We start from the raw sequence: 27624 nt of genomic DNA on the forward strand, positions 1-27624 counted from the left end.
ATTCTACCAAAAACATCTAAGGCATTGATCTTGACCTCATTCTTCAAAGTCTCGAAACCTTACATTCAACAAGATTTGTTCCCTAATTGACTCGTTCAAAACCATTCATCTTGGAAAAGGACAAGAACTGATTGACCAACTTAAAAAAAATAACAAAAACAATAAATCTTTACATTAAGATAAATGGTCAAGAAAATATCATAATTTAACTAAAAAAATGATTTATGAGTAACTCCGCTTAGGTTGTTCGTTGGGGTCCATATACAGAAGCTCTGGCGGCCATTCTTACACATCTTGATCCAGCGGCCCACCACAAACTAAAGAATACACCTAATGCACTTCTAAGCAATTTAGAATGCGATTATATCCCATCACAGACCATGTTATTCGTTAGCATAAAATTTTCAGTAAAACGTAAACGTGAAATCAACTTTCTCCCTAAAACACGTCAGACTAATTAGCTAATAGCGACGAAGAAGATGTCCATCCGACTGGCTTGCCCTGTCGTATTCCATGTTCTGGGCTTCGATCTCGTCTGAGCAGCAGCGCCTTCTTCGGAGCTCATTCTGATTAAAATGTAACAGGTTTCATACGTTCTCAGCCCAAGGTCAGTTCTTGTCCAAATTCTGCCGATTTCTCTTCTATCTTTTGTTATTTTTATCTGTCTAAATTTAGAAAACCTGAATTTGTTGGCTTTTACATACTTTCTGTTGAATTATGGTCAGAGATCATTTCTATTTTTTTTTCAGGATTAATAGAAGTTGAAATTCTTTAGTTTTTTCTTTTGGGTGTCAATCTGGGGATTTTATTATGTATTGATGTATGAAAAGGTTAGATTATGAAGTCAATCTTCTCGTACCGTGTAGCTGAATGTAGATCATACGGCCTAAACAGAAATTAAAATTTGTTGAAATTGCCATAATCCTCTGAAGAAAATACAAATCTTTGTATGGTTAATTCTGTTTCAAATTACCGACATCGTGTAGAATTTATTCATACAAGCCATGCCGAATGCCTCTTCAAATATCAGGCTTTATACAAGGCCACGCATATTGATTTTATCGGATTGATCGCGTTTGAAGAGATGGAACGTTCCATTCATATACATGAGAAAGAGAGAGATTATGCACAGAAAGTTGCAGAAACAATAGTTGTGTTTCGTAGGGAGATCCAAATGTCGGGACCTAATCAAAACATCCCGTTGACCCAGAAAATCATTGCAATCAGAAATGTATTTTTTTTACTTTTTTTTCTAATTTCCCACTACAATTATGCCAAACACAATGTAAGTACCTGCTTCTTTAATATTATCTACCTCAGGTTAATCTTCATCTACTTCCAATTTATAGGAGTGGCATAGATGATCTCTCTTCTCTCGGTTTCACTCATCTTTACAGACTGATGGAATTGATGCTCATTCCCCTGTTTGCAGAAATCCAAACGATGAACTAAATAACTGTGATACCTGTTGGGAACATTGGAAAGGTGCTTAAATGAGTACTGGTTGAGTGGGTGACCCTTCTGGAAGAATTGCCATCGTTTGGAAGAGGACTGGGCATTGTATATGTCTGCATCGTTTCAAAGGATATTTCGCAGTCTAATTATATCTGTAGAACCTGAACGGATGACCTCCCAGGAAGTAATGCCATCATGTGACACAGGAGAGGACATTCCTCATATTGTAACTTATCTGTCATGACTATATAAAATGTCCTAAGCAAGGGCACTTGACCTTGATATACTCCATGTCACGTAGGCATGCATTGTATTGAAGACCATCATGGCAATTGTAGAGTCCATAGATAATTTCTCTCTCTAATTGTGTCTGCAGTCCCATCCGCCATGATTGTAAGAAAAAAACCAAAAAACTGAGATCCTTAGGTGATTGAGGTCCCAGTGGCATTTATGCTGCTCATTCTTATTGTAAAGGAAAGCGAGGTAATTGAGGTTGATATTGTATTCACTATGCATGACTGAAAGGAAAATCCTTGCTTGTGTTTACATTGAAATCACCTTTATTGGTTGTACTCTAGGGATTGAGATCCTGACTGAATTTGCAGGATCTGTCATGAAAGGTTTAGAAAACCACAAGAAGCCAAGCATCCTTTGCAGCAGGTGTCTCAACTTGCATATGCATTATCTATTGCGGCTTTAGTTGAAACTACAATGGGCTTGGCTGTGTCTGACTCATCTATCACGACTCTAAAGAAAAATGTAGAAAGCTTAGTTAGAAATAGAGAATGGAGGTCTCTATTTCCATCATCTTTCATGGGTGCACACATTCAAAGGAACTCCATGAAGCATAGCTACATGGGTTATTAAAGTGCTGGTTAAACTCAGGCTCGTGGCTGTGGAGAAAAAAAATATTGATTGAGGTCTTTCATCATGCTGGTTTTTTTATTTCAGTCACATTCATGTCATTGTGCATCTTTAGTGTTGATGTGTTTTTTATGCACTTCGAACACAGAATAAAACTCTAAGTATTCTATCCTCTCTTGAACAAGGAAACCTTATATGCTAAACTTTGTGATCAAATAAGATAACCCCAAGGTTTCTTTAGTCAGGTCTTGACTTTGAAATTTGGATAGACTCAGTGTATATGATGTGATATGTTGTTATCACAAGGGGACTTACGCTTATGAATCATAGCTGGAATCTTCAAAACTAACTTCTCTCAAACAAAGAAATATCAAAAGGGAAAGAATTTTAGAGAAAATAATACTAATCCTAAGGACAATGATGATAATGAATAATGCTTTGATAGAAGTTTTGCTTCGTCATAATAACAACAACTACACAAAACTGATGCAATCTCCTAAGGTAATGAAAGATTTTCATAATGCGAACCATTCATTCAAATACCCAATACTGACGCAACTTGAACAAATATCCACAATCGAACTTAGCAACAATAATTTGTCTCAGACAAACTTTATATTGTAGCTTGCAATCAGCAAACCACAAAAAGTATGAACCAAGGAATTCATTAAATATCTTCACATTTCTCCATTAAGATCAATGAACTTTAACTAAACTTAGAGAAGTAGAAACTATGCAACATGTTGAAATAACACAAAAGATCCACCATATCTTCAATGAAAGTAGTATGTTTATTCCATCAAGCCTTGGCAACAATCTGTGTCTTCCCTTCTACTCTACTCCTACTTAGCCAACTATTCTTCTACTACCGAACTATTCTCGTAGTGTCTATTATCTAAGTTATTGGTTTGGGTATGGATTCAGGTACGAAATCACGAGTACGACAAATTTCTTTTTCCTTGGGTACAGGTATAGGTACGTCCATATATATATATATGTTCAAACATCAAAACTATAAAATATATTGTCACTGCCATTATTACAATGATACAATCCATACAATGTAACTTTCCCATATGTAAATGATAAATTCATAATATCATAAATGTAATATCATATTCATAATTTGCAAAAATGATATTATTCAACTTTCAAGTCTAAAAATGTCATGACACAATGAAAATTCAAATTACAAGCCATATGGGATTTAATTTCCATATTCATCTTCAACTGAAGCATCAAGCCCAAGCCCAAATTCAACATCATTTGAACCACAATCCATTGGAATGCCACTCCCACTAGCTATGTCTCTCTCAAGTTCCACAGCTGCCTCATCCATAGAGGCTTTGGCAAGCTGTGCAATTGTAGTATCTAAATCAGCACACTTAGGGGCTAGATCCCAATTCCTTGTTGCACCCGCATTATATTCAGGTTTCTTATATGACAATAGATGAAGGTTGGAGTGTATGTAGATCAAATCCTCGCCTTTCTTTGTACACAAATGATTACGCTTGACTAAGTGGATGAAGGAGTATGTACTCCAATTTCGCTCAGCTGAAGAAGAACTTGCAACCTGTTAAAACATAATTATAAATTTATAAAATATAAAATAAAAATATTTTAATATGATAGCATCGAATAGAATTGGAAAACTATAAAAAATAAAAATAAATAGATACATACCTTGGAGAGAAGTTTAATTACAAGAGGCTGCAAGAAAATGGAGCCTTGACCATGTACATACCACCACTCATTTGCATCCATCCCGTCTTTAGCTTGAAGAGCTACATCATCATGATATTTTTTAGATACAAATTGGCCAAACTCCCTCAAGACAATATTTATAGTCTTCTCATCTGAATATATTATTTTAAAGGCAACCCTATAGCCAGTAGCAACCTTCTCATCTCTTTATGGTGGCACCCTCCTTGGCGTTGCAAGCATCTTTGTTCTATAAAACTTTGGCACCAAAGCAAATGCTAAGAGATGTAAAGGGGTGGTCATCTTGTTTCAATGGTCAACAACAATTTGTTGCACAACTTTGAAAAATGTTTCCATTGGGTCATTTTCCTTTTTTTGTATTATTTCTTTCATTTTCACCACGATGCAATTCATGCCATCATAAATTTCACTCAAACATGGGTGATTAGTATTGGCATACCTAATCATGTTCATGATGGGCTCAGTGAAATTAAAACTTATTACACGTGATCCCACCATTCATGATCAAGGATCAATGCTCTTACTTTTTGAGCTCAATCTGTGTTGGACTACTTCCATACACTCCACAAGGTGTTGATGACCATAGAACTCAAGGCCTCTTGCACCTTATCAACTTAAGATGAGCGTGTGAGATGCAAATTGTGTTTCGTCAACCTAACATGGCATAAAAAATACACATCATATATCAACTATAAAAAAAAATAAAAAAATTTAAATTAGTAATTACCTTCAACAACTCCAACTTGGAGATTGTCCTGAATATGGCTTGTGACATATGATGATTAGTCACAAACATTTGAATCTCCTTGCCCTCCATGTACACTTGTTTCACCCAATCAATTTGCGTGCCAATCTTTTGCATGATTAAATTGAGTGAGTGGATTGCACATGGTGTACAAAAAATGTGACCATATGTAGCCTCCACTATAGTCCCAGCTTCCCTACAATTTTTAGCATTGTCCATTATGACTTGGACAACATTTTTTAGGCCCCACCATGTCAATGGATTCTATGAGGATATTGGCAATGAAACTTGCATCTTTCACTTGCCCCTCACAATCCACCGCTTTCAAAAACATCGCCCCTTTAGGGCACACTGTTATAAGTTTATAACATTGATCAATGGTCTATTTTTACAATCTTTCCATCCATCAGAAATGATGGACACACCTGTTTACAGCCATTTATTTTTTATGACTTTCAATTGTATCTCTACAAAATCTTTCTTCTTTACCAATAAGGTGGTTTGCGCCCTTTCATATCCAGGACAAACATAATTAGTAGGTGTATTGCAAAGGGTATGCACCATGTCCCGAAAATAAGGTGATCTAACAGTGTTGAAAGGAAGCCCATTTCCATAAATGCAACAAGCAATGCTCTGATTGGCAACCTCTCTGATTTCATTTTTGAGGGCAGTATCCAATGGGCCTCTTTTTTGTGTAACCACAACATTCTTTGGTTCAGAAGGTGGTGGCATTGGCATGAAAGGATGTGGGCCAGTTGGTCTTGTGGAGCCACTACTACTAGGAGGCCTATTTGAGCTTGCCTTGACAAGAGGATGATCAATCTTTGATTTTCTACTTCTCCTATCGGCTTCCTCTTGTTCTCTAATATATTGCATAACTAGAGTTTTTGGTAGCCCTTTGCCATCTAACCCCTCACAAAATTTTATTCCACATCCATGGATGAAGTAAAGATGACCTTTCACTCGATAGTATGAGCTGGCATGCTCTTTGCCACAATGTCACACTACCAAAGATGACTCCCATCACTAGACATTTGCTTGATCATTGTTGTATAATGCCAAAGTGGTGAATTGGCATCAATTTTAAAAGGGTTTTGTTGAGTTCGGCCCTGGGCAACTGAACTAGAGCTTGCATTTGCACTTCCAGACTAAGGCATTATGTGTGATTAATGAATCTAAAATAAAAAATAGAAAACTCAACATTACTGAAAAAAATTAATTTTTTTTGGCATTATGACCCCCTACCCGCCGTGAGACCAACCCCGGATAGCATCGTTGCCTATAGAATAGTAGGGGCCGTGTGGGCAAGCCTTCCCTTCCGCCCATCCATCCGGTCTACAAACCCCTACTATTCTAAAGGGCCCGGTAGTTAGATTGCCCTACGGGGGGATGAGCCGTATGTCAATAACGAGCGAGGTTCCCCCGGTGTCAATAACGAGGTTCCATGGATGGTTGAAAGGAAGGTCGATCCAGAGCATCAATCTAGTTGTTTATATGGATGTATTGATTGGGAAAATTCCCTCTTCCTCCCACAGGCAAGCCCAGAGAATGTTCACTTCTCTCCAACCGGGGGAACCTTCCTTCCAACCCGACGAGGTTTGAACCAACCCCCTGTAGACGGGTGGCTCGGTCAAAAAGGATAGTAGTTCCCTCCCCTCTAGTTTCGCTGTAGAGCCTACTATGCAAAGTGTAAAAAAATATTTAAAACCTCTTATAAAAATTTAAACAAAAACTCGATTTTTTTGAAAAAACTTGAAAACTTGGGAAACAATGAGGATTCACTCACCTTTGATGGCTAAATCTGCCTTCTCTAATGATTCTTAAGCTTTTGATGCGTCTCATACCTCCATAGCCTTCACCTTCGAAGAAAAATGCAACCACCTTCAAAACAAGCTCCTCAAGAAAAAATGGTGAAAATGCTAGTGAAGTCTGTTAATGAGCAAATTGAGGGTGAAAAATGTATCATATGGGTGAAATTAGGGTTTAGGTCATTTTAAAAAGCAAAAAAAATGTTTTTTTAGTTTGGTGGGGACGTTTTTGGCTGCCCATACGACTGGGTATGCTTGGGTTCGCACTAGGTTCGACCCGGGTGCACTCCCGGTGGCCGGGTTCTTTGTGGGTTCGGCTTAACCGAATCCACAAAGAACCTGAGTGTTGGGAATGCACCCAGGTTGAACCTTGGTGTGAACTTGGATCAACTTGGGACCCGACTCGTACCAGTACCAGTACTAGATTTCGGCGCCTAGGAGGAGGACTTGGTAACTTAGTCTATTATTAACTCTTATAAATGAGAAGGTTGGGCCTTTTATTGCTCTTCAATTACAAATTAATGGCTTTGTTTGATTTGGAATCGATGGCCAAGATTACAAGATGAAACCCTATATAGGGTTAGTTTCAACTACTTGACCAATGAGACAATTTCAATGTATTGGACACATGTCCTTCTTTGAATTTGGACCAATGAGAAATGAAGTTAAGTATATTGAATTCAGTTACTTCTACATGTGTAGTTGTAGATGAGTTAGGTTCAATGCACTTGGACGCATTGACTTGTCATGATTTGATTGGTGCATGAAGGTGAGTTGTTGCCATCTTAGCTACTTGCACGCCATGTAGACTTGATATCCCATTGCAAGCAATATCTCTTGATACTCAACATTATCCAATGCTTTGACAAATGTGATGGGTCATATTCCCAAGTTGCATCATCATGATCAAGTCACTAACTTTGCTTAACTCTTCTGAAACTATTTTCCTCGATCACATTTCACTTTTCAATCTTCACATTCGAGAATCCTTCTTCTTTGTGATGCATTTCCATCCTCAACTCTGGAATTTTTCACTTTGAATATTCTTGTTTGATTCTTCATGATGTAGTTCTTGACTTCTTGTTGCAATTGTCTTATGTATGTGCATCTTGACGTCCCATTCTCGAATTGTGAATGTTGTCCTTCTTTATTTTGTTGAATTCTCATGTTTGGGAATCCTCCTTCTTGTGATCACTATCCATGACTTCGATTTTCTCTCATGTTCTTGAGCTTGTCTTTTCTCTTCACTTTTAGAACTCTTGAAATGTGGAATGTCTTTGATGTCTTTGATCCCCTTGTAGTAATTGTTTCTTGATGCTGTGATGAATTTCTTCCTTCATGCTGATGAAGTGGTATTCTTCCTTTTTGCCTTGGAATGAACCCTTGATGCTATTCAATCTTACAGCTGCCTCTTTATCCCTCCTTGAAGTGCTTCTCTTTCTCATCATTATCCATTTTGATCTTGGATTTCCAAAGGAAATCCAAGATCATTGCAAATCCCTCTCTTGGAGTAATTCATTCCCTTGAGCCTTGAAGTGTGCTAAGTCCCGATGTTGTCTTTTCATCCTATATATCTTCTTGTCTTCATTCCTCAAGTCCAAATCTTCATGTTTCTCCTCTTATCTTAGGCCTGCAAAACAAATAGATGCTAAATTAAAACATTATGAAGGACATAAATCATGCATCCTAAAGTCCTCAATTAGATTGGCCCAATTGCCATTAAATTATTTTTTCCTTTTATCTTCTCAAGGATGACTTAATGTTTTGGCTTGCAAATGTGGCTCATCATACCCCTACGGGCAGAAATTAGAAAGGGGAAAGGATTCTTGCTTGAGTGGATTTCCTTGCTAGGAAATAATGAGGTCAGAATTGCACTTATGAATGGAAATTGCACCGTCCTTAGTGCTCTTTCCAATCTTATCTTGGGTGAAATTTAGATGTATAGAGGAAATTTCCTCTTTGAGGGAGCAGAATTGCAGCATGGAGGTGAAATTCCAACCTTGCTTAGTTAAGCTTCCTTGAGCGCACTTTGAGCATGGAGAAGAAAGGTGGATGACAGGATTGAAAGGTATGCTTGCATTGTTTGAGTCTTTCATGCCATTCCATCTTCTTCATCCCCTGTGTGCATTTAGAGCATAGGGAAGAAATTCATTTCTTGGGTGGAATTGCACTAGGGTGTGGAAATTCCAACCCAGGTCTGCTACAATTTGTACCTCCAAGCTGATGTTATTTGCTCCAATCTGCTAGAAAAATTGCCTGGAAACCTGGTGTAATTCACCTCAATAGCTGGTATAAATAGTTCGCTCCAAGGTTTGATTCTATTCACTTCAGGTCTTCCTTGTATTCACGTAGCTCTGGCTTGATTCACATTTGAAAATGTTTGAAATGAATTGCAATTAACTTCCTATATATATATATGATCATCAATATTCCTTAATCAGGTCGGCCTACTTGGAATTTAAATTATTTTTCTCATCCCTATCAAGGCCGAGCTAACATCTAGTCTCAAATGTTGCTTGTTCTTTGGGAGGCCGACTTGACATCATGTTTACAAATATCTCCTTGATCACAAAAACGTAGGGGAGAAGGAATGAGGTGGAGTGCATTTCCACCTTCCTTGGTAAAGGATGGGCACAAATTAGACCCTGCATGGAAATCTAGAGCACCATTCTACCTATTGCAAGAAATGTTGATTGCATTTCTTATGTTGCCAAGGAAATTGGGGCGCAAATCCTCCTATTGCAAGAATTTGAGAGCGCATTTCCACACTAGAGGAGAAATGACAAGTACATTTCCACCTAAGGCAAGAAATGAGGAGCACATTTCTTATTTTGCCAAGGAATTTCCAAGTTTGGAGGGCGCAAATTAGAGGTTGTGCTGTAATTTTCCAAGCTATGACTAAGGTTACACATGAAGTTGCAAGTGCTAAAATGAGGAGTGCAAGGAAAGTTGAGTGCTAGGATCAAGTATGCTAGGCATGTGGAGCACTAATCCTAGCTATGCATGGACAAAAATGATGCTGTGAAGAAACTTCAAGTGAAACTTGTGGATTTCCTAAGGAAGAAATAACTTTTATTTGTGAATCCACGTTGAAACTTTGGAATTCCATACTTTAACTCAGGATTGAACCTTTTGAATCTAGAATTTCACACTTCACATAAGGAATTGAAACTAATTTTGCACCTTTTGACTAAGGAATTTAATTTTTTTTTTTTCCTATTTCCCCTCCCGTCAAGGTCGGAAAATTCAAGCTTGACAAGGAATCTTCCTTGTCTAGGCATTGAATTTCATCCTTAAATATTTCATTGCTTATCAACACTTAGCACTTTCAAAATTCCAATCCTCTTGACGACTTGTCCTGATGACTTTGACAACTTTGACAACTTTTCTTGCTCTATGACAACATTTTGCAACAATGACAATTTTGACAACATTTACAAGATTTTACAACTTTTAACAAAATTGACAACCTTTTTCATTCCTCACCATTTTGCCCTTAACTGACAATCATGATGCTCAACCATGGATTTTGGACTTGAAACTTGAATCCTTGATTGGGTCACACCTTCAAGGATGAACTTTGCACTCTAAGTTGCTTCAAGGGTCACTCAACACACTCTTTCTCGGATTGACAAGACACAAACAAAGGATAAAAATTATGAAATCATTGCCATGTTAAGCAAACTAAGCAAAACAACTAAACTAACAAGCAAAAAGTGGGGGTCCCCACTTGCAATGGGGCGATGTGATGTCACAACATGTAGTTGAGTCCATAATCTTGTCAAACTTGTTAAAGAAATCATGTGAACAAGCATATTTGGGATATCCAAGATGTGCTCCTTGTGTTTTGGGGATGCATCCACATGTTTTCTAGATGCAAGAAATCTAGAGGACATGTCCCAGATCCTTAGACACATCCCCTGCATAATATTGATCATAATTTTCAAGGGATTTATTGCAAGCCGAACCATAAAAATATAAAAATAATGAAAGACTATTTCTTTGCAGTGGATTCATCACATTGCACATGTGGAGTAGCTTGTGGACTTGTATTGTTTAAGAATTATCAATCTAATGTACATTGTTTTCAGCTTTTAAGACATGCGAGGAGTAGCTAGACTGATGGTGCTTCTTCATATCATCTGCAACATTATCAATTTCTCCTTTCATATATTTTGTCAAGGTCTTTTTTCTTGCAGAGCCTTTTGAATAATCATAAAACTCTGGCACTAGGGTATGCAAAATATTTTCTTTTAAATGTAATGAAATCATGCAGAAATTCAACTCCAGCATAGTAGTTTGCTGAAGTACCGGAAATCACTTGACTAACATCTTATTGGTGTTTGTGTTAGTTTTAGGAAGCTGATTTCTTTTAATCCAATACATTGTTTTTTCTAATTTCTATAATCTAAACATTAGACTAGAAGATTATTGCTGTGAATCAATCATTTAATGAGATTAAAGATTTTGTACATACCATCTATAGCCCAGTTGAGCATTTCTCTCTTGCATCGATTAAAATAATTTAGTATATAATCTAATTCATCTTTCCATTTTGTTCTAGGTACCACATACATTTTTCCAGAGCTTCTCAGATTTCCAGATTCCTTGTAATTGACAAAGGATGTTAAATGATTGCTTTAGCCTGATTAATGATTAACTATTCTGTCACCGTAATAGATATACTGTACCTATAGGGATGTAGCTTCCTTTTGTACTTTTGAGAAGCAAGATGTACGTGGTATATGACTTCTGCAGATGTCTGATATCTTAGAAGAACTCATAGCCCTACTGTAGTTCTAACTCCAATAACTTGTGGGTATAAGATCCCAATGAGGTGATCATTCACCACCATCACTTGTATGCACTCCAAGCACCTAGAAATATAGACAATCATGGGTCTCCTCATCACTGGTTATTAAAAGGTCGCTTTAAATCCATATGCATGTGCAAATTCAAAATAATGTTCACTCAGCTGTTGCCATCTCCAACTCCAGCAATTCACCATCTCTAGATACATACATTTACTTTTAGAAGTGTAGCAACCATTCACTTCAAGAGGACCAGTGTTTAATTTGTATCTTACCAGTATCATGGGCCCATTATTTATATCACTCATTTACAAATATTACTGTGTTTTGAAGTGATGTCTGACTTCATGGGTGCTAAAGCAAGAAAGGTAGATTCACCCAAAAAGTCAAATTTGTTGGAAAAGAAAACTATAAATGAAAATATTGGTTGTCCAATGAACTAAAGTAGCCTTCCTGAAAGAAACAAAAGGAAATAGGTATTTGAAATAACTTCTACTCAAACTGGAATTTCCAACATTCCAAGCCTAGATTCTAGGTTTTGTGCAATCCAATTGCTGAATGTCCTTGGTTTGGCAAAAGATTAAATGAGTTCCCAATCATTTCTTGATAGATAATTTATTTGGAACACCTTCCTCAGTGGATAGTTGAATACTGGTAGTTTCATCCCACTTAACTAAAAAATTGTGATAGAAGCAGGAACATACTATTGTGCCTGAAATTTATCACTAAAGACCCTTTCAGTATTTCCACTCCTGTCTAATGGATAGTGACAAAGGTTAGATGTAACATCTGCACTAGACCTGTGAATCCGTAGTTTTCCTTTGCATTTGAGAGAAGTGTCTCCCTTGTGGCATTTGGTGTTTTAAGGTTTTTAACTCGTGCCAAAAAGTGAGAAAAGGCAAAATTGGCAAATATGGCTGAAAATGTGAAAAAGGGAAATGCAGAAGAAAGATTATGACTGAGAATCAGTCCAAGTAGCCAGAGAGAAAATGAATTTGAGAAGGCACACTTCCATCAATGGAATAATGTAGAATGGAATCTGGTTTAATGAAATTTATTTGGTGAAAACAGCTGAAAATATTTGAACTTTAAAACTTCAAAGTCCTGTCAACCAATCAAAGATGCATATGTATAGTTCAAATCTCATCTCAGCAACCTTGATGATACACAATCCAACAGAGTTACTAAATATATGTACAAATAAAGATTAGTTTTTTAATGAATACCAGAGGCACACAGATGGGACAAACTGCACTCCTTATAATCCCTTTGACACAGTCCATCAGAAGCTCCAAAGACCCACATGCAGCCAATATTGAAGTCATGAACATTATTCACGCTAATCCACTTTGTATTCACATGAATTTCACCATGAATAAAATAAACATGTTCATCTATGGTAAGAATGATCTCCATATACAATGCAATCACAAGTATCTGAATAAAATCAGATCTGCAAATAACAGCTTATGTAATTAAAGCTCCACACATATTTGCTGAAACAAAAAACATACAACCTCACGAAGATAACAATATAAAATTAGCAGACCTCCCTTTTGGATGGAGATAGAAGCCATTTTTTAATTCAAAATCTATATATTTATACAGGCACGAGTCAATGGTGGTTACATCACATTTTTCAACTTCCCACTATTAGCTAATTATGTTTTTAAGTTTTACATTCAAACACTACTTTAAATTTGAATCAATAATTCTAACTCAATTAGTGACACAACATTAAACTCTTACCCTCCTCTACTTCAACTGAAACCTCTTCATCTGATGATTCATCTTTTGATTGAGCTACATAAACTCTTGCATCACTTCTCAAGTTTCCTTATGTGCTTCTGATGATGCTTGCTTTTGATCTCACTTATATTCTAAAATTTCGAAATAGTTGATTGGGCAATGTGCGATAGGCTGAATAGACATCGATATGTACATTGTTCTTCTATTTTTTGAGCATAATATTTATAGATATATGAGAGAGTAAAATAAAATCATATAAAGGAGAAACCAGATGCTATCTACATTTAGAAGACAACATGGATACATAAAAGATGACAATTGAGAAAAATAATTATATTTATTTTTCTCTATTTACATGGATCATTCATGTTTTTGAGTAGTAATCAACTGTCCCCGAAGTGTATGAGCAGAATCTTTTTGTTAGCAGGGAGATGGCAGATGGTTGGACAGCACTTGCACTACTTCTTTCCACTGAACATACTATCAATGCAAAAAAATAAAATAGCTATACTCCTTTTATTCCTAAATTAAATAAATACAGATGTCCAAATTACTTGTATCTATTTCATCTCTAAAATTATACCACTACTAATTTCCCTGTTAAACTGAGGATCTGCGATTATTAGTGTTTGTAACAACACTTATCTGTTTCTTTGTTTGCTTTCCTGCTCATAGTAATTGATCAATGAACGGGTGCTTATTTAATATAGCATTTTGAATAAAGAACATTTATTCAAATAATTCAGGTTCATTTGTTTTGATGTGCTGCTGAGCTACCCATTTAAAAATCTAAAGAGAGTTGACTATTATCATTTGTAGTATCTAGTGTTATTATTTAAATAATTCTGGTCAGACAATGACAATAAAAATATGAATGCTGTTTTATCACTGGTTAGGTAAGCAGTGATTTATTAACAGATGGCTACGGAATAATAATGTGTATATTGTGAATGGTAATATATGTATTGGCCTATATTCATGTATATGTATAAGCTAACACAATTTCTGTTCAAGTTGCTGCTTTGAACCGGAGTAATGCCCTTCTCTGTAATCCTTTAAATTGTCGTCAAACATTATTTATATGTGCCATATGTATTTTCTGCACTTAAGGAATTTTACTTTGTGTAGCAAATATGTACATCACATACAGAGGTAATCTTAATGAGATATTAAGATTTATGGGCACAAACGATTTTAAGAAATTTGACATGTTGATTTGTGGGTGCTATCAAATATCTTTTGGTGATTACATCGGTGGTAATTTGAATTCTCTGAATATACAGATTATTTCTTGCTTGTGCAGGAGATTAACATGGGAGTTTAAATTGAGAAGGATTTGGCAAGTCGAGTCATTTGTATGAATAACCAATAATACAGTGGACTTGTAAAGTTCCTACAAGAATAGTGAGTTTCTATTGGGAAAGCTCTTTTTTGGCTTTTATTTCTAGTGGACTCCATAACCAAGACCAGTTTTATATGACTGAGAAATTTCTCTAACCAGTTTTTTTTCCCACTGCCATTGTTTTTGAGGTTGAAATGAGGGGAGCCACAACCCAAGATGACATTGATAGGAAACAGATTGGTGCTGATTTTGAACCTGGCCCTGTACCTCCCTACAGACCAGTGGATAAGTATGGATTTGTGAAGTCAGATCAAGTAAATCCTACTGTTGAAGTCTCAACCAAGTTTAAGCCTACCAATGAACAGGAAAGGTACGGAGTTATTTTGGTCCAAAATTGTTATGATCCAGCTTGTGAATCTATGTGCGTAGTGTTCATGCTTGTCAATGTATGAAATTTTAAAATAATGTTAAGACTTACTATAATCTAAAGTGTTCATGACTAATATTAGCTTAATTTGATACAACTAAACTCTCTACTCTTTTGTTTGCTTAAATGGGGATAAATGGTTAATATTAAACAAATGATTGAATGTATTTAATTATTGCTAGTATAGCTTCACTTTTGCAAAAATTCACATTCTCAATTATGGTGAGAAATGGAAAAGCAATGTGATTGTAGACCATTTATCAACTCTCAAGAATAAAGAAGAGAACAAACTGGAATAGTGAATAATGAATCCTTAGATGCATAGTTATTTGAGATTGTGGCATTTACAATAGTATGAAGATAGTGGGGGATACTTTTCTACTAACCATCCACCCTAGATGTGTGTCAAATAGAATATTTTGCATTATAGTTAATAGGTTTTCCTAAACTTATAATATATGTTGAAGGATATGACATGATGTTTGATGCATGAGGAAAATAAATATATTCTAAGATAGATGCACCCAGGGGAAGCATGGGGACATGTAAATCATGATGCAACAAGAAAGATCATCCTAGTTGGGCCATGGAGGCCCACCATGCTTAAGGATTGCGAGAATGGTTAAAAATATGCTATACATTTGAAAGGAAATGTAGGTTTGTGAAAGATAATTTCTATCCCATACATCCATTTAATTCTCAAAGACTATTTGTAGAATGAGGCCCCGACTTTCTAGGACCATTTCAACATCCATCATGAAGGGGACAATGTTGCTATTTGTTAATAGCTTTAGAGTGCTTAATGGAGTAGGTAGAAGCAAAATAGCTATTAAATAATTCTAATATGAAGACAACAAACTTCATATAGTAATACATTTTCACAAAGATGCCCATTAGCTTTAACTAGTGGAAGAAAATACATTTTCTAAATAGTCATAGAAAGAAAGAAATTATATTAATGTCCGAAGATGACCAAAAGTGGGTCAATGGGAATCAAGAGTACAACAATGCACAATAGAAAGTTCTAGGAAGAGAAACCTAGAAAGGCCCCACAAAGGGGAAGAACAAAAGCAAAGAAATGTGAAACAATAAGGGTCCACCCACATAAATGGGCAAGAAACTAGTCAATATAGCTAAGGGGGACAAAAACCCCAAAGAGAAAATGCGAAGGTAAGTTGGTGATCATCAGGTATCATTATTTGGACTAGAAAAGTTGAAGTCATTGGTGTTATCATCGATCATTGTGAAAGAACCAATACAAGATTTGGTGTTGCTCATCAGGGAGGGTCGAGTAGGAAACTCACCCTAGGATCACATATAAGGCTGAAGTAATCCCCTTGTATTAGTGAAAAAGCTTGTAATGTTATTGGTGAAATATTAATAAAAAAATTTGTTGGTGGTTATGAATGTTTTTTTTGAGAAGCATGCAAAGACATGTTTTACTTAGGAGTAAGTCATATTCGAGCAATTACCCAACAAAATTGAGATCTTCATCATTATTAAATTTCTATATAAGTAGTGTAAATATCTTAAATAAATTTATCTCAAAGATATGAATAGATGATGATATACTATTATTATATTAATCATAATTTTAAATTATTTAATATTTTATTACATTAAATATTATAATTAAATCAAATATCATTTGTAATTTATATGTATAAGGGGGCAATGGAAATAGAATGACACTACATCATGGAGTGCACAACTTATGAGGATATTCACAATCAACATGAAAATGGATTGTCAAAATCAATAGTAGGAGATCCGACATTGAAAAGAATTTGAAGTTAAATTAAGGATGCTATCTTTGGTCCCATAGACTGTTTAGTCTCGTGGACGCCATTAAAATCTTTCATTCATTCATTCAACCCTACTTTAAAAGTGTAAAAGGCATAAAAACTTAGTTTGCAAATGCCAATCGTTTATGATTTAATACTGATTAGCACAAGTAACAAGGATTGAATGATGAAACAATTGATAACAACCTTGCAACTTTTTAGTTTTCAATTATATATTCCTTTTAATAATGTAAATTATAGGGTAGATTCTAATTCCTATTTTGAATTTAAGTTGTTCCCACAATGAACATACCTCATTGTGAATTTCTAACTCCCTTTTGCCAATGCATACCTATCAATAACTAATGAAATTAGATTTGATATCCATTGAACAAAATATTGTATTAAGCATTACAGCTATTGACCCCATCTCTCATAGTGATACCAAGACTAGTCTCCTAGTAATTATGGTTTACATATATGCAATTTTAAACTTATATTTTTGTGTGATTTTTGTTGGTTTACATATTCATTTACATGTAATACAACTTGAGTTGGTCTAGTGGTGGAGAACTTGTGTTCTTAAAGAGAGGTCACAAGTTCAAATCCCACGAGGGGGTAAGATATGTATGCCTTGTTTGTAGCACCATCCAAATCGCTCGAAATATGTACAAAACTTGGAAGACAACAAAGAAGGCCCCTAGAATGATGATGAACATATATGTGTTATTCTTTTAGTGCTTGAAATTTAGGTGTAACCAATTACCATATGAATAGGCGAGATAAATATTTTTATATGATAATTTTATTGTAATATATGTATTGTAGAATTAAGTGAAGACTAAATTAAAATTAAATGAAGACTAAATTAAAATTAAATGAAGACTAAATTAAGAAAGAAATGTGTATATAGAAATGAATAAAATATTAAGAAAATAAATATTAACAAAAATTGACATCTTTTATTATATATAAAATATTTTCTTTAAATAAATATAAAATTAACTTAAAAATAATATAAATACACAAATTTCACTATAAACATGAAATTAATACTTCAAATGCACCTCTATTCAATATTATAAATAAAATATAATATTCATAAAGAAAATCATATTTGTATAATTTATATGAAAAATTAAAAAATGCTTACAATAAAAGATAGATATTGATCACATTTTATGAAAGAGAAGAATATGGTCTCAAACAATATAATAGATACCCGCCATGGAATTTTAGTAAGGAAACGTCCCCTTTTCAATATCATACAAAACCTTTTTATTTATTTCTCATTTTATAATATTCAAATTATAATTGAAAAAGGTAGTAAAGATTGTAATAAATAAAAATATCAATTTTAAATTAATTTGTAAGTTTATAATCAATAATTTAAAATTAAATTTACTATCAAAGTGAATAATTTTATAAAAATATTAAATATTAATTTATAAAATAAATTATTCAAATTTATATCTTTATACAAAATATAAAAAATTACATTAAATTTTTAATTAAGCTTCAAACTTAAAAGATTTAACTTAAAAGAAAATTATGAAGAGTATTTCTTCTTTGAATAAAAATTATAAAAATAAAATTTAAAATCAGTGTTACAATGAATCACATAAAAATTTAAATAAGAATTTGTTTGTTAACCTCTTTAAAAAGCATGTTAATAAAAATTAAGAACCATATTTACTATATTGGAACTTTTCCGTATAATCTCATTATAAATATTTGAATAATTTTACTATTAAATTAATTTTAATATTTCTTTTAAACAACAAATTTGAACTTTCCTGATATTTGCGTGGTGGGCTTCAAGAAATTTTTCACTCGAAAAAAATTCTGAACTTCGTATTACAGCAAAACAGAGCAAATAAGTTGTAAACAAGCGCTTGCGTCAACAAATAAATTGAACCCATGATAATTATGTGCGGTGGACAGTTGTAGTTTCAGGTCCAATTGCTATTTCATTGTCCAGCGAATGGTTATTGGAAAGCAATTTCATTTTCAAACGACTTCTATGGGTAGCTAATGTTTGTACACGTGTGCTACTTTTTCTTAAACATAGTAAAATATATGAACAAAGGAGGAAACTGGGAACTACCAAACAAAAAATCTTTAGACTGTAGTTTGGATTTCGTTCCTGTACCATCTAACAAGTAAAATGAGGAAGGCTGTTGAATGAAACGAGAAACTTTGACATTCTATTCTAGGGTATTGCACAGAACAAACGGTTCTCATATAATATCTGGACTGTCCTGATTGGAAGAAGGGAAAATTATGTAGTTTCAAGAAAGATGAAGTCATCAATTGCAGCAGACGATTACAAAAGGTTTGCTTATTAAATCTACTGCTGGGTTTTCTCACCAGTTAAGAAAACTGGAGTTCTTTACAGACAGGCATAAATAAACTCATGTGCTGCTTATTGTAAATGGATTTCAAGTATGTTTTTGTTAGTGTTGGTTAAAGTTAATTCAGCTTTTAGTTATGATTCTTCCATTACACAGTATTCAGTGTTAATCAAAGGGGCCAAGATCTTTTTTCTAGACTTGGAAAGCTAATGGCATAAAATTATTTAATTTTCATGCTATCTTTTTCTAAGAAAGCATCATCTGGACTTATGGATATGCTTGTAATTCTTCCTCTATTTATTTGACTTGATCTCATAATATCAATACCGTTTTATTCTTTTAAGTTGATCTCCAGTGGTCCTGTTCTTTCAAATCGATGACGTATGGCGTGCTTTTTTGGGTTGATTCTTGTGATTATCATGAACGAGACACTTGTTTGATGGCTCTTAATATTCGTGATACGAGTCAATTTTTTTTAATTAGAGACAATTCTACTGCACATTACATATCCCTATATAAATCCATTAAGAGAGTAGACAGGGGGTTATACCTTCATAATTACCTCTTTCCTTCCACGCTCCCTGCCCCCTTTTCCCTAGTCACATTACCGTTTGCATATGCATCCTACATTTGTGTATAGGGATTCTACTTACATTCATTTGAGAAGCTCGAATGTGCGCACATATAAGCCCGTCCTCAGTGAGTGAGTGCAGGGTTATATGAATATCCCTCATGTTTGGAGATCTCTACATTGCATCGTGTTTCTTCATTTTCATCTGATGCAGTATACAATTCTCTACATTAAGCTCTATTATTATGCATTATACTTGTGGACCAGTTTACATTTATATCATCTGCACTCTGTGATGGGACATACTTAAACAATAATTTCTTATATATTAAATTGGACTTGATTCTGCAATTGTCTTTGCAGTTTGCACTATAGCTGTTGTTTATTATTAGGCTCTTGCAACACCATGTCTATTCAAATCCTGAATTTGAATTATTGCGCTCATGTCAGTTCCTAGAATTTGCATCACTGGGCCAACAAATTTGTTCATTGAGCACAACTTCTTTGCATCTCCATGTTTTTGACCTAAACTGTTATAAAGGTATAAATTAGAAGAAAAACCCTCATTAGTATATAATTATTTGAAGTGAAAGTAAATTAAAAAAAAAAAACCCTAGCCTGCCTTCTTTTTTTTTTTTTTACAATAAGTGCCTGGTAAACTTATTAATGTGACTGGTGATACTGGCACGACACACCCTCCAGCTCCACATGAAATGCCTTTGACTCGAGCTATGAACCAGTGAGGTCACAAATGGGGGAACTCATCCCCATATATGCTAAGGCTCAAACCTGCGAGCACATTGGATTAGTGAAGGTACAAGCCTAGCAATCACAATGGCCCAGCAGGGGTTTGAACCTTGGTGGCTACAACAACACCATCACCACTTAACCAACACACTATGAAAAGAACCCCAAAAGAAACCCTAGCCTTAATTCTAAACTTATTTTTTAAAATTTTTGTATACATTAAATTTTCTACCCCACCTAAGTGGAAAAATAAGTCAAAACAAGGCTAGATATATATAAGAATATTTCAGAACCACTTTTTTAAAACGCAGGAAAAAACACTGCAATGTGTTGGTTTGTGATTACGTGGATTTATTGTTTTTGGAGTGCAATACTATAGTGACCATTAGTTTTGTAAAATTAATTGGTTGGTATACATTTTGTTTTTAAGATCAGATGAACATTTTAATGATTTTAGACCTGTCAATTATATAATTATTATTTGTGACAAATATAGTGCTTGAAGCACTGGATACATCTGTTCAAGTTTATGAATTAAAACCCTAATAAGCATAAGGGTTAGTAACTTTGCATACTAGCTCAGGGATATCCTTTAATTGTATTTTCTTCGTACACCTGTTTGATATCCTGATTTTAGTTTTGATTGGCATGGACTTACGAACACAACTGCCAACGAAAAGAGGGGAACTGCCAAAAGTTATGGTCAACAATTAAAATTTTGATGACATATTACCTTTATATACTTTATAGTAAATTTTAATTTTTAATGACTGCGATAATAATCTATCCATTCAGCAGTTGGTGTTTTTCTATAATTTTGGTTTGACGTTACTTTTTACCTTGTACGAGACTGAAGTCTTTAATTTGTAATGTATTGCATGCTATTGGTTTTGATTTTCTTGTTTTTAATGCGACACTATTCTATCATCCATTCTTTGCTTTTTCTTGAACACGAATTAGAATTTGTTAATTTCTGGTGCATGCCTTCAACATGTTTTAGAATTAGTCTTTCAACATTAAGAAGAGCTTATATCTTTCTAGATTTTGATCAAGCTCTACGATTAAAGCTGATTTACTATAATGGTGATTTTTCTAGGGAACAAAGGAGGGTCCGAAAGTGGAGGAAAATGATTGGAGTCGGTGGAACTGATTGGAAGCACTATGTTAGAAGAAAACCAAATGTTGTTAAAAGACGTATCAGAAAGGGCATCCCAGATTGCCTCAGGGGTCTTGTTTGGCAACTTATATCTGGAAGTCGTGACCTTTTGCTTATGCATCAAGGTGTTTATGAGGTATTGCTTAATTTTATGTATGCCGTTCTTGTTAAAATCCAGAATTGTATGCTGACAGTTAACTGAACTGGAACTAAAAATTGTGAAGGATTGGTTCACATCTGGTGCCTGGCATATGAAATTTTACAGTTTGGTTTTTGGTTATATGCTTTTGGAGGCAATATTCTTGGGTTTTATCATTTTCTTAAATTTATTGTCCATGATATTTGCACCAAAGGTTTTTTCAGAGTTATTAGGACCGAGATAAACCATGGCTCTGTTAGTTTAATTCAAGTATTGAACATGTCTCCTTCATAGATGAGTTAAACATTTGATATCATGCTAGTTGGTTGTTTATTCCTAAATGCAGTTGGAAGTACTGGATTTGTTTCTTCTTTATTAACACTTAAATTAAACAATCTATATAATAAATATGGTCTTAATCTCTAATAATGTGAAAATTGATCTGAGCCTTTTATTTAAAGGGAAAATCCAGAAAAAGGTATAATCCTGGCAAGGATCTTGGTTAACCAAATTGTTTACAACATGCAGACCCTGATTATTATTATTATATGGATAACCAAAAGTTCCACTTTAAGATGCATCATCAATGGAAATTTCTTATTTCTTAGCTAAGAATTTTTTGAATTGAATAAAATCGAGATGTGAATCTAGTTTCCGCAGGTCATATTTTCCCAGAAGAAGTGAGATTTTCCCCCCATTAAACTAGGTAGAGAGCATATCAAATTATGCTCCACGATCAGTTTTCCTTTAATATTTCTTTCCTAAGAAGTAAGAGTTCAGCACAAATCTGAGTTTATAGGTCACCGATAAAAATATAAAAATAAGAAATACAACATTTCCTTATAGAACCTTAAAATTTTATATATAATTTTGCTTTTCCAAAGGAAAAGAAAAAGGAACAGGCTGGGTCACATATCATAAGATTGATGCAAACTGTGCATGAATCGAGAAGCTAGTAAATAGACTGTTCCAAAAATAAGTTGAAAAAGGATATATTGAAACCTTTGAATCCATAATTGTCTGTTAAATTTAGCCTTTTGTCTGCTTGCTGAAGAAGTATAGGATGTCCAAAATACCAGTTTTAACTAGATTGAGTTTGCTGGGAAAGCCTTGAATGATAATCGGCAAGTATGTCATAGAAACTCTATGGTTAAGGGCACACGACTTAGAACATAAAGCATGAGTTCTCAGCATTTATGGTCATCCACTTGGTATTGAATTACTCATCAATGCCAAGTTTTGGTTTTATGAGCCATACAAAGCTTGCAAGTCACGACAGCAGGTAGTCTTATTAATCCAGAACTTGGTTGCCGGTTCGGGTTCGGGCACCAGTTCAGGTTTGAACAACCGGTACGCCGGTACGACAAAATTTTGAAAAGGGGTTCGGGTTCGTTTGGGTTTGTTAGTACAAAAACATGTAAACTATATATATATGCAGCCTATAAGCATGAATTAAGATTAGCATGTCACATAGCATCATATAAACAACAAAACCAACATAAAATTGTAATCATAGCATCATGATCATACCATAACAGCATCATATACATCAAGTTTAATAACAAAATGATAAAATATTCAAGTATCATTGTTTCAACTTTCAGTAATTTAAAGTTTGATCATCAAATGGATTCTCTAATTCGTCATCCTCATTCTCCTACTCCTCATCATTGACATTGACATTAGATGAATCAATGCCAATGCCAATGACACTTGCACTTGCACTTTAAGTTTGCTTGCTATCTGAGTCATCAAATGCAACAAGCTGAGAAGTGAAATCATCCAAATCAGTATGTTTTGGCTCCATATCCCACATCTTTGTTTCCCCTTGCTTGTAGTCATGTTGCTTGTGTGAAATGAGCCAAGTTAATGTTTTAAAACTCACTTTTAGGGTCATATTTTAATTTTTTATGTGGTGGAATTAAAAAAAAAAAAATTTGCAAAAAAAAAATCCATTTTTGGGCTGTCAGACCCCTGGGTTCGACCTGGGTCCTCTTGGGTTCGCCCTGGTTCGAACCAGGCCTGTGAATCACAAACCCTGTCCGAACCACAGGTGAACCGGACCCGAACCCCAAACCAGGACTGGACTGGACCAGTACCAGGGGTCTAGGGGGCCGAACCCGGTAACTCAGATCCAGAAGAACGTGGAAATGTTAATTTTTTGTAAGTATGAGGTTTCCAAGAAAAGATCAGCAGCAGAAAACACCGAGTTTTATTCACAGCTGGTCTGTGCAGGAGGTTATCATGAAACTGCTGGTTCCCCTGAACCGTCCAACTTTCCTGCTGCTGAACAATCCAACTTTTCTCATTCCAATTCTGCTTCTGAGTCTCTCTAGTGCATCAGGGGATTATTCTAACACCTATATACAGACATGAGGAGCTTCACTTTAACACCAGAGAATGTGTGAATGTTGTGGTGATCAAAAATATAAGAAGTCGGCTGTATAAGTTATTTGGAGCTTGACAGTGAGCCATCAGAATGGCTATCAGTTGTATCTACTCTTTGTACTTGTTCTTTTGTGATTAATGACATCTAAGTAGATGTGCGATTGCTGCCACCAAGCCAGATTTTTCCCATTGAGGGTCTTCCAGGATAAATTATAAGTTTTGTGTTTTGAATTCTCTTGTTTTCTGCACTTTATGAGTTTATGTCTGATTTTGCACATCGTTCATTCCTCTAAGACTGCCAATTTCTTCAACCAAGCAGGGCAGTAGTTTAATTACTTGTTCAATTAATTTCTACAAGTTTTATTTGAGAAATTATAGATCACTTATCATTAGATCAAGCATTGCCCCCTCCTTATGTTTATTTTTTTGGAGGGATTCCTATTGATTATCATTATAAATTGTGGTGGTTAGCTTTTTATTGACTAATCAAATGGGGGTTGAAATTGGGGTCCTCAAGACAAAAACCTCACATAGGCGAATTTGTGGAAATTATGCTGATGTATTATCATAATAACTTTTACATTCAGAGCACCATACAATGATTGGGCTTTAACGGGACAAAATAGGTCCACAACCAGCAATGCTGGTTGAGTAAACTAACGCTCTAAATTGAACCAGCAGAAAGCCTAGCTAGTAGAAAGGGCCATGAGCTTTGCTTTGAACAAGAAATATTAACAGCATAAACCACTGCTGAACACAGACCAGCAGCCAAACTGAATTAATTTATTAAACATGAAGCAAGCCCTCAAAGGCCCAGCTAGGATCCTCCTTCTTCTAATTGCTGCCAGAGCAACATCCTTGTTTCATAATTTATCCAGTTCATTCGTTGACATTGTCGCTATCTACTCTGCAAGGGAAGGCTAGGCCTTAATATGCCACTGGACTGTCATTTCCTTTGTTGTACACTCTATTCCTCTTCACAGGGAGAATGACATCAGCATAATTTACAAGCCACTAGACCAGATGCTGCGTGTGCCCAATGCTAGAAGCTTGACTTTTACAATTTCAAGGTGTCAGAGAGATTATTCTCAAATTCTACTGAGTTAGGAATCTCAGTAAGTGTAAAGAGTTGAAGTTGCAAATTGAAGGATGCAGGGTCCATCTTGAAGCACAGGTGCTCCATGAAGAACATATGCAGGACCATCGATTTGAGTACAGATGAGAGGATTTCATCTCCCATCAAAGTCTGAACAAAGCCCAAAGCACTGGACATGTTAAAGATATGACATTCCTTTACCAAAACATCATGATTTCCCTCCCTCCTCACCTGCTAGAAAACACCTCATGCATGACAACAGGAATGAAAGATTGTAAGCATGGAAAAGAAGAATAGAAAAGTATAAACAAGAGAGTGTTTGACATCAGGAGAAGATATATGGAAGCAAAACCCATTATGGGAGCCATTGCCATCTGATTTGATCAGTGAATGAGTGATTACAATGCATAACAGAATGATGAAGTAAAATGATGACCACATCTATTAAAAGGGTTATTATGATCTTCAATCCATCTCAAAGATCTCGGTTAGAGTGAATTTAAAGTTAATAAGATTCAGTTCTATGGTTAACAAGGCTATCTACTGCCTTTTGTCTTCTTGCAAACAATGGCACCATTTGATGATTCAAAGGAAGGGAATACAGCAAAGTTTTGTCCAACTTTGGTTTAAGCACCAAACATTAAGCCATCCTAACCACAAGGTTTTGAGGATCAACATGGAATTTCTTTCCATCACCAATTTCCTAAATTCCAAAGATTGAAGGTTTTAGACGATAGGTGGGGGTGCCTTTGAGCATGTTCTGTTTGTGAAGAAATCAGTGCTACTCTGGGACGTGTCCCTGTTTCCGGGATGTCCTGGAGATGGTGGAACATGTTGGGGGCATCCCCTAGCCATCCCCAAAATTCAACAGATCTTAGGAAATGCCTCGGAAATGTGAGGATGTTGGGGACTTTCAAAGGGCATGGCTAGCCATCCTTGGGACCAATGACGTCTATGACATCCCCTGACCATCCTAGGGACAGCCAGCCGTTCCCCTTTTTCCAGTACTTGTTAAAAACAAAAAAACACTCAAATGATTAAAAAAATTTTATTTTGTTTCCTTTTGGTGGGCCCCCACTCCTCAAGTCACCCTAAATGGGGAAATTTCATAGTTGGAAGGCTCTGTGGACTCAAGAGTCCATTGGCGGGGCAAGTTGACTCGCCACGGACCCGCGAGCCAAGTCCAAGAGAGTCCAAGCCAAAGACTCCCGAGTTTTCTCTGAGGACTCGTGCGAGTCTGATGTCAGGACTCTAATCGTTTGCTGAGAATGCCCAGTGACAGTTAAAACATGTTTTTTTTTCACTTTTCATCATTTTTGTCATTTGTTATTGCTGTTAGTTTGCACTTTGCTGTTTTTCACATTTGGACATATCATTATATGTAATTTTGTAAACATTTATAAACTTATGCTGCTGTTATATGTTTTAAAGGTTAAAACTATGAGTATGAATGACAAAATTTCAAATATTGAGTGTTTGGAGATCATATGACATGTAATGTTTCAATTATGGCTCTTATGTTCTCTAAATGCATTTTCTTTTTGTTTTTTTGTACAACTATGGTTTTCTTTTCTGCCGAGTCCTTTACCGAGTTTTTGCCGAGTCCGAGTCCAATTTTTGGGTTGCCGAGTCTGCAGTGAGTCTGAGTTTTCCATCTATGGGAAAAACAGCTCCTTTTCAATGCATTGGAGTTCATTTTATGTTTGTCAAAAACATATTGCAGCTTGCAGCAGGGTTTGACTCAAAGGAGGACTCTGATTTTGTTGTAGAGGACTCTGATTTTGATGTAGTGTTGAGAGATGCTGATTAGGAGCAGCAATGTTCTTTTTTTGTAATTTTATATCGTATTTGAAGTGAAACCTGTAGTCTATGGGCATTTTGTTGTAACTTGTATGATATTTTTTAATATCACATGCATATTGACAATGAATTCTGAAAGCGATTTAAATTAAGGTTTGAGTTTAGCTGATTTGTTTGACTTTGACTCTCATGTGATCTCTCAATTTAACACAATCATTATATGTTAAGGTTCTATAATGTATATATGCATGCTTTATCCATGTTTTCATACGAATATTTAAAATTTTCCTATTTGTTAAAATTTTTTTGTATTCTTTATATAGCTGTGTTCAAAAAATTGGGGACTCAGAAATGCACCCCCCATCCCCCCATCCTGGAAACTCGGGGTAACATAGGAAGAAATGCATGCTATGTAACTTCTAAAATTGATACGGTTACAATAACTGAGAAACAGTCATATGTGGAAGATCTGCCCCTACAAAGGAGAAGAGGGATATCACCTGACCTTGAGCTCAATGGATAAGGGATCAACATCTTTTAAAAATTAGGGAAATTCTGCTTTGGCTTGGAAAAGCAAGTTTCCTTTGAAGAAGTTTAATTCTCCCAGATTGAATGGGGAAGTGTCTTTTTTAAAGCTTGTCTTACATTTCTCCACCACTGTAATTA

At 35.2% G+C, this 27624-nt stretch overlaps 1 protein-coding gene across 4 annotated transcripts in view; it reads left to right on the top strand.

The window, feature by feature from the left end:
- Positions 1 to 296: 296 nt before the first annotated feature.
- Positions 297 to 27624, top strand: part of LOC131051859 (uncharacterized) — a 101681-nt gene continuing 74353 nt past the window's right edge. Inside the window, exons 1-4 of one of the 4 annotated variants that reach the window (XM_057986461.2) lie at positions 297 to 607; positions 14458 to 14558; positions 14685 to 14866; positions 21476 to 21671. In XM_057986461.2, coding sequence (XP_057842444.1) covers positions 14691 to 14866; positions 21476 to 21671 — 372 coding nt within the window. In that variant the 5' untranslated portion in view covers positions 297 to 607; positions 14458 to 14558; positions 14685 to 14690. Of the gene's footprint in view, positions 608 to 14457; positions 14559 to 14684; positions 14867 to 18650; positions 19043 to 19126; positions 19153 to 21475; positions 21672 to 27624 lie in introns of those variants that run through there. The other 3 variants (XM_057986464.2, XM_057986462.2, XM_057986463.2) reach the window with 3 other exon arrangements.

Source organism: Cryptomeria japonica, chromosome 3 (assembly GCF_030272615.1).
Source record: "Cryptomeria japonica chromosome 3, Sugi_1.0, whole genome shotgun sequence".
Classification (NCBI taxonomy): Eukaryota; Viridiplantae; Streptophyta; class Pinopsida; order Cupressales; family Cupressaceae; genus Cryptomeria; species Cryptomeria japonica.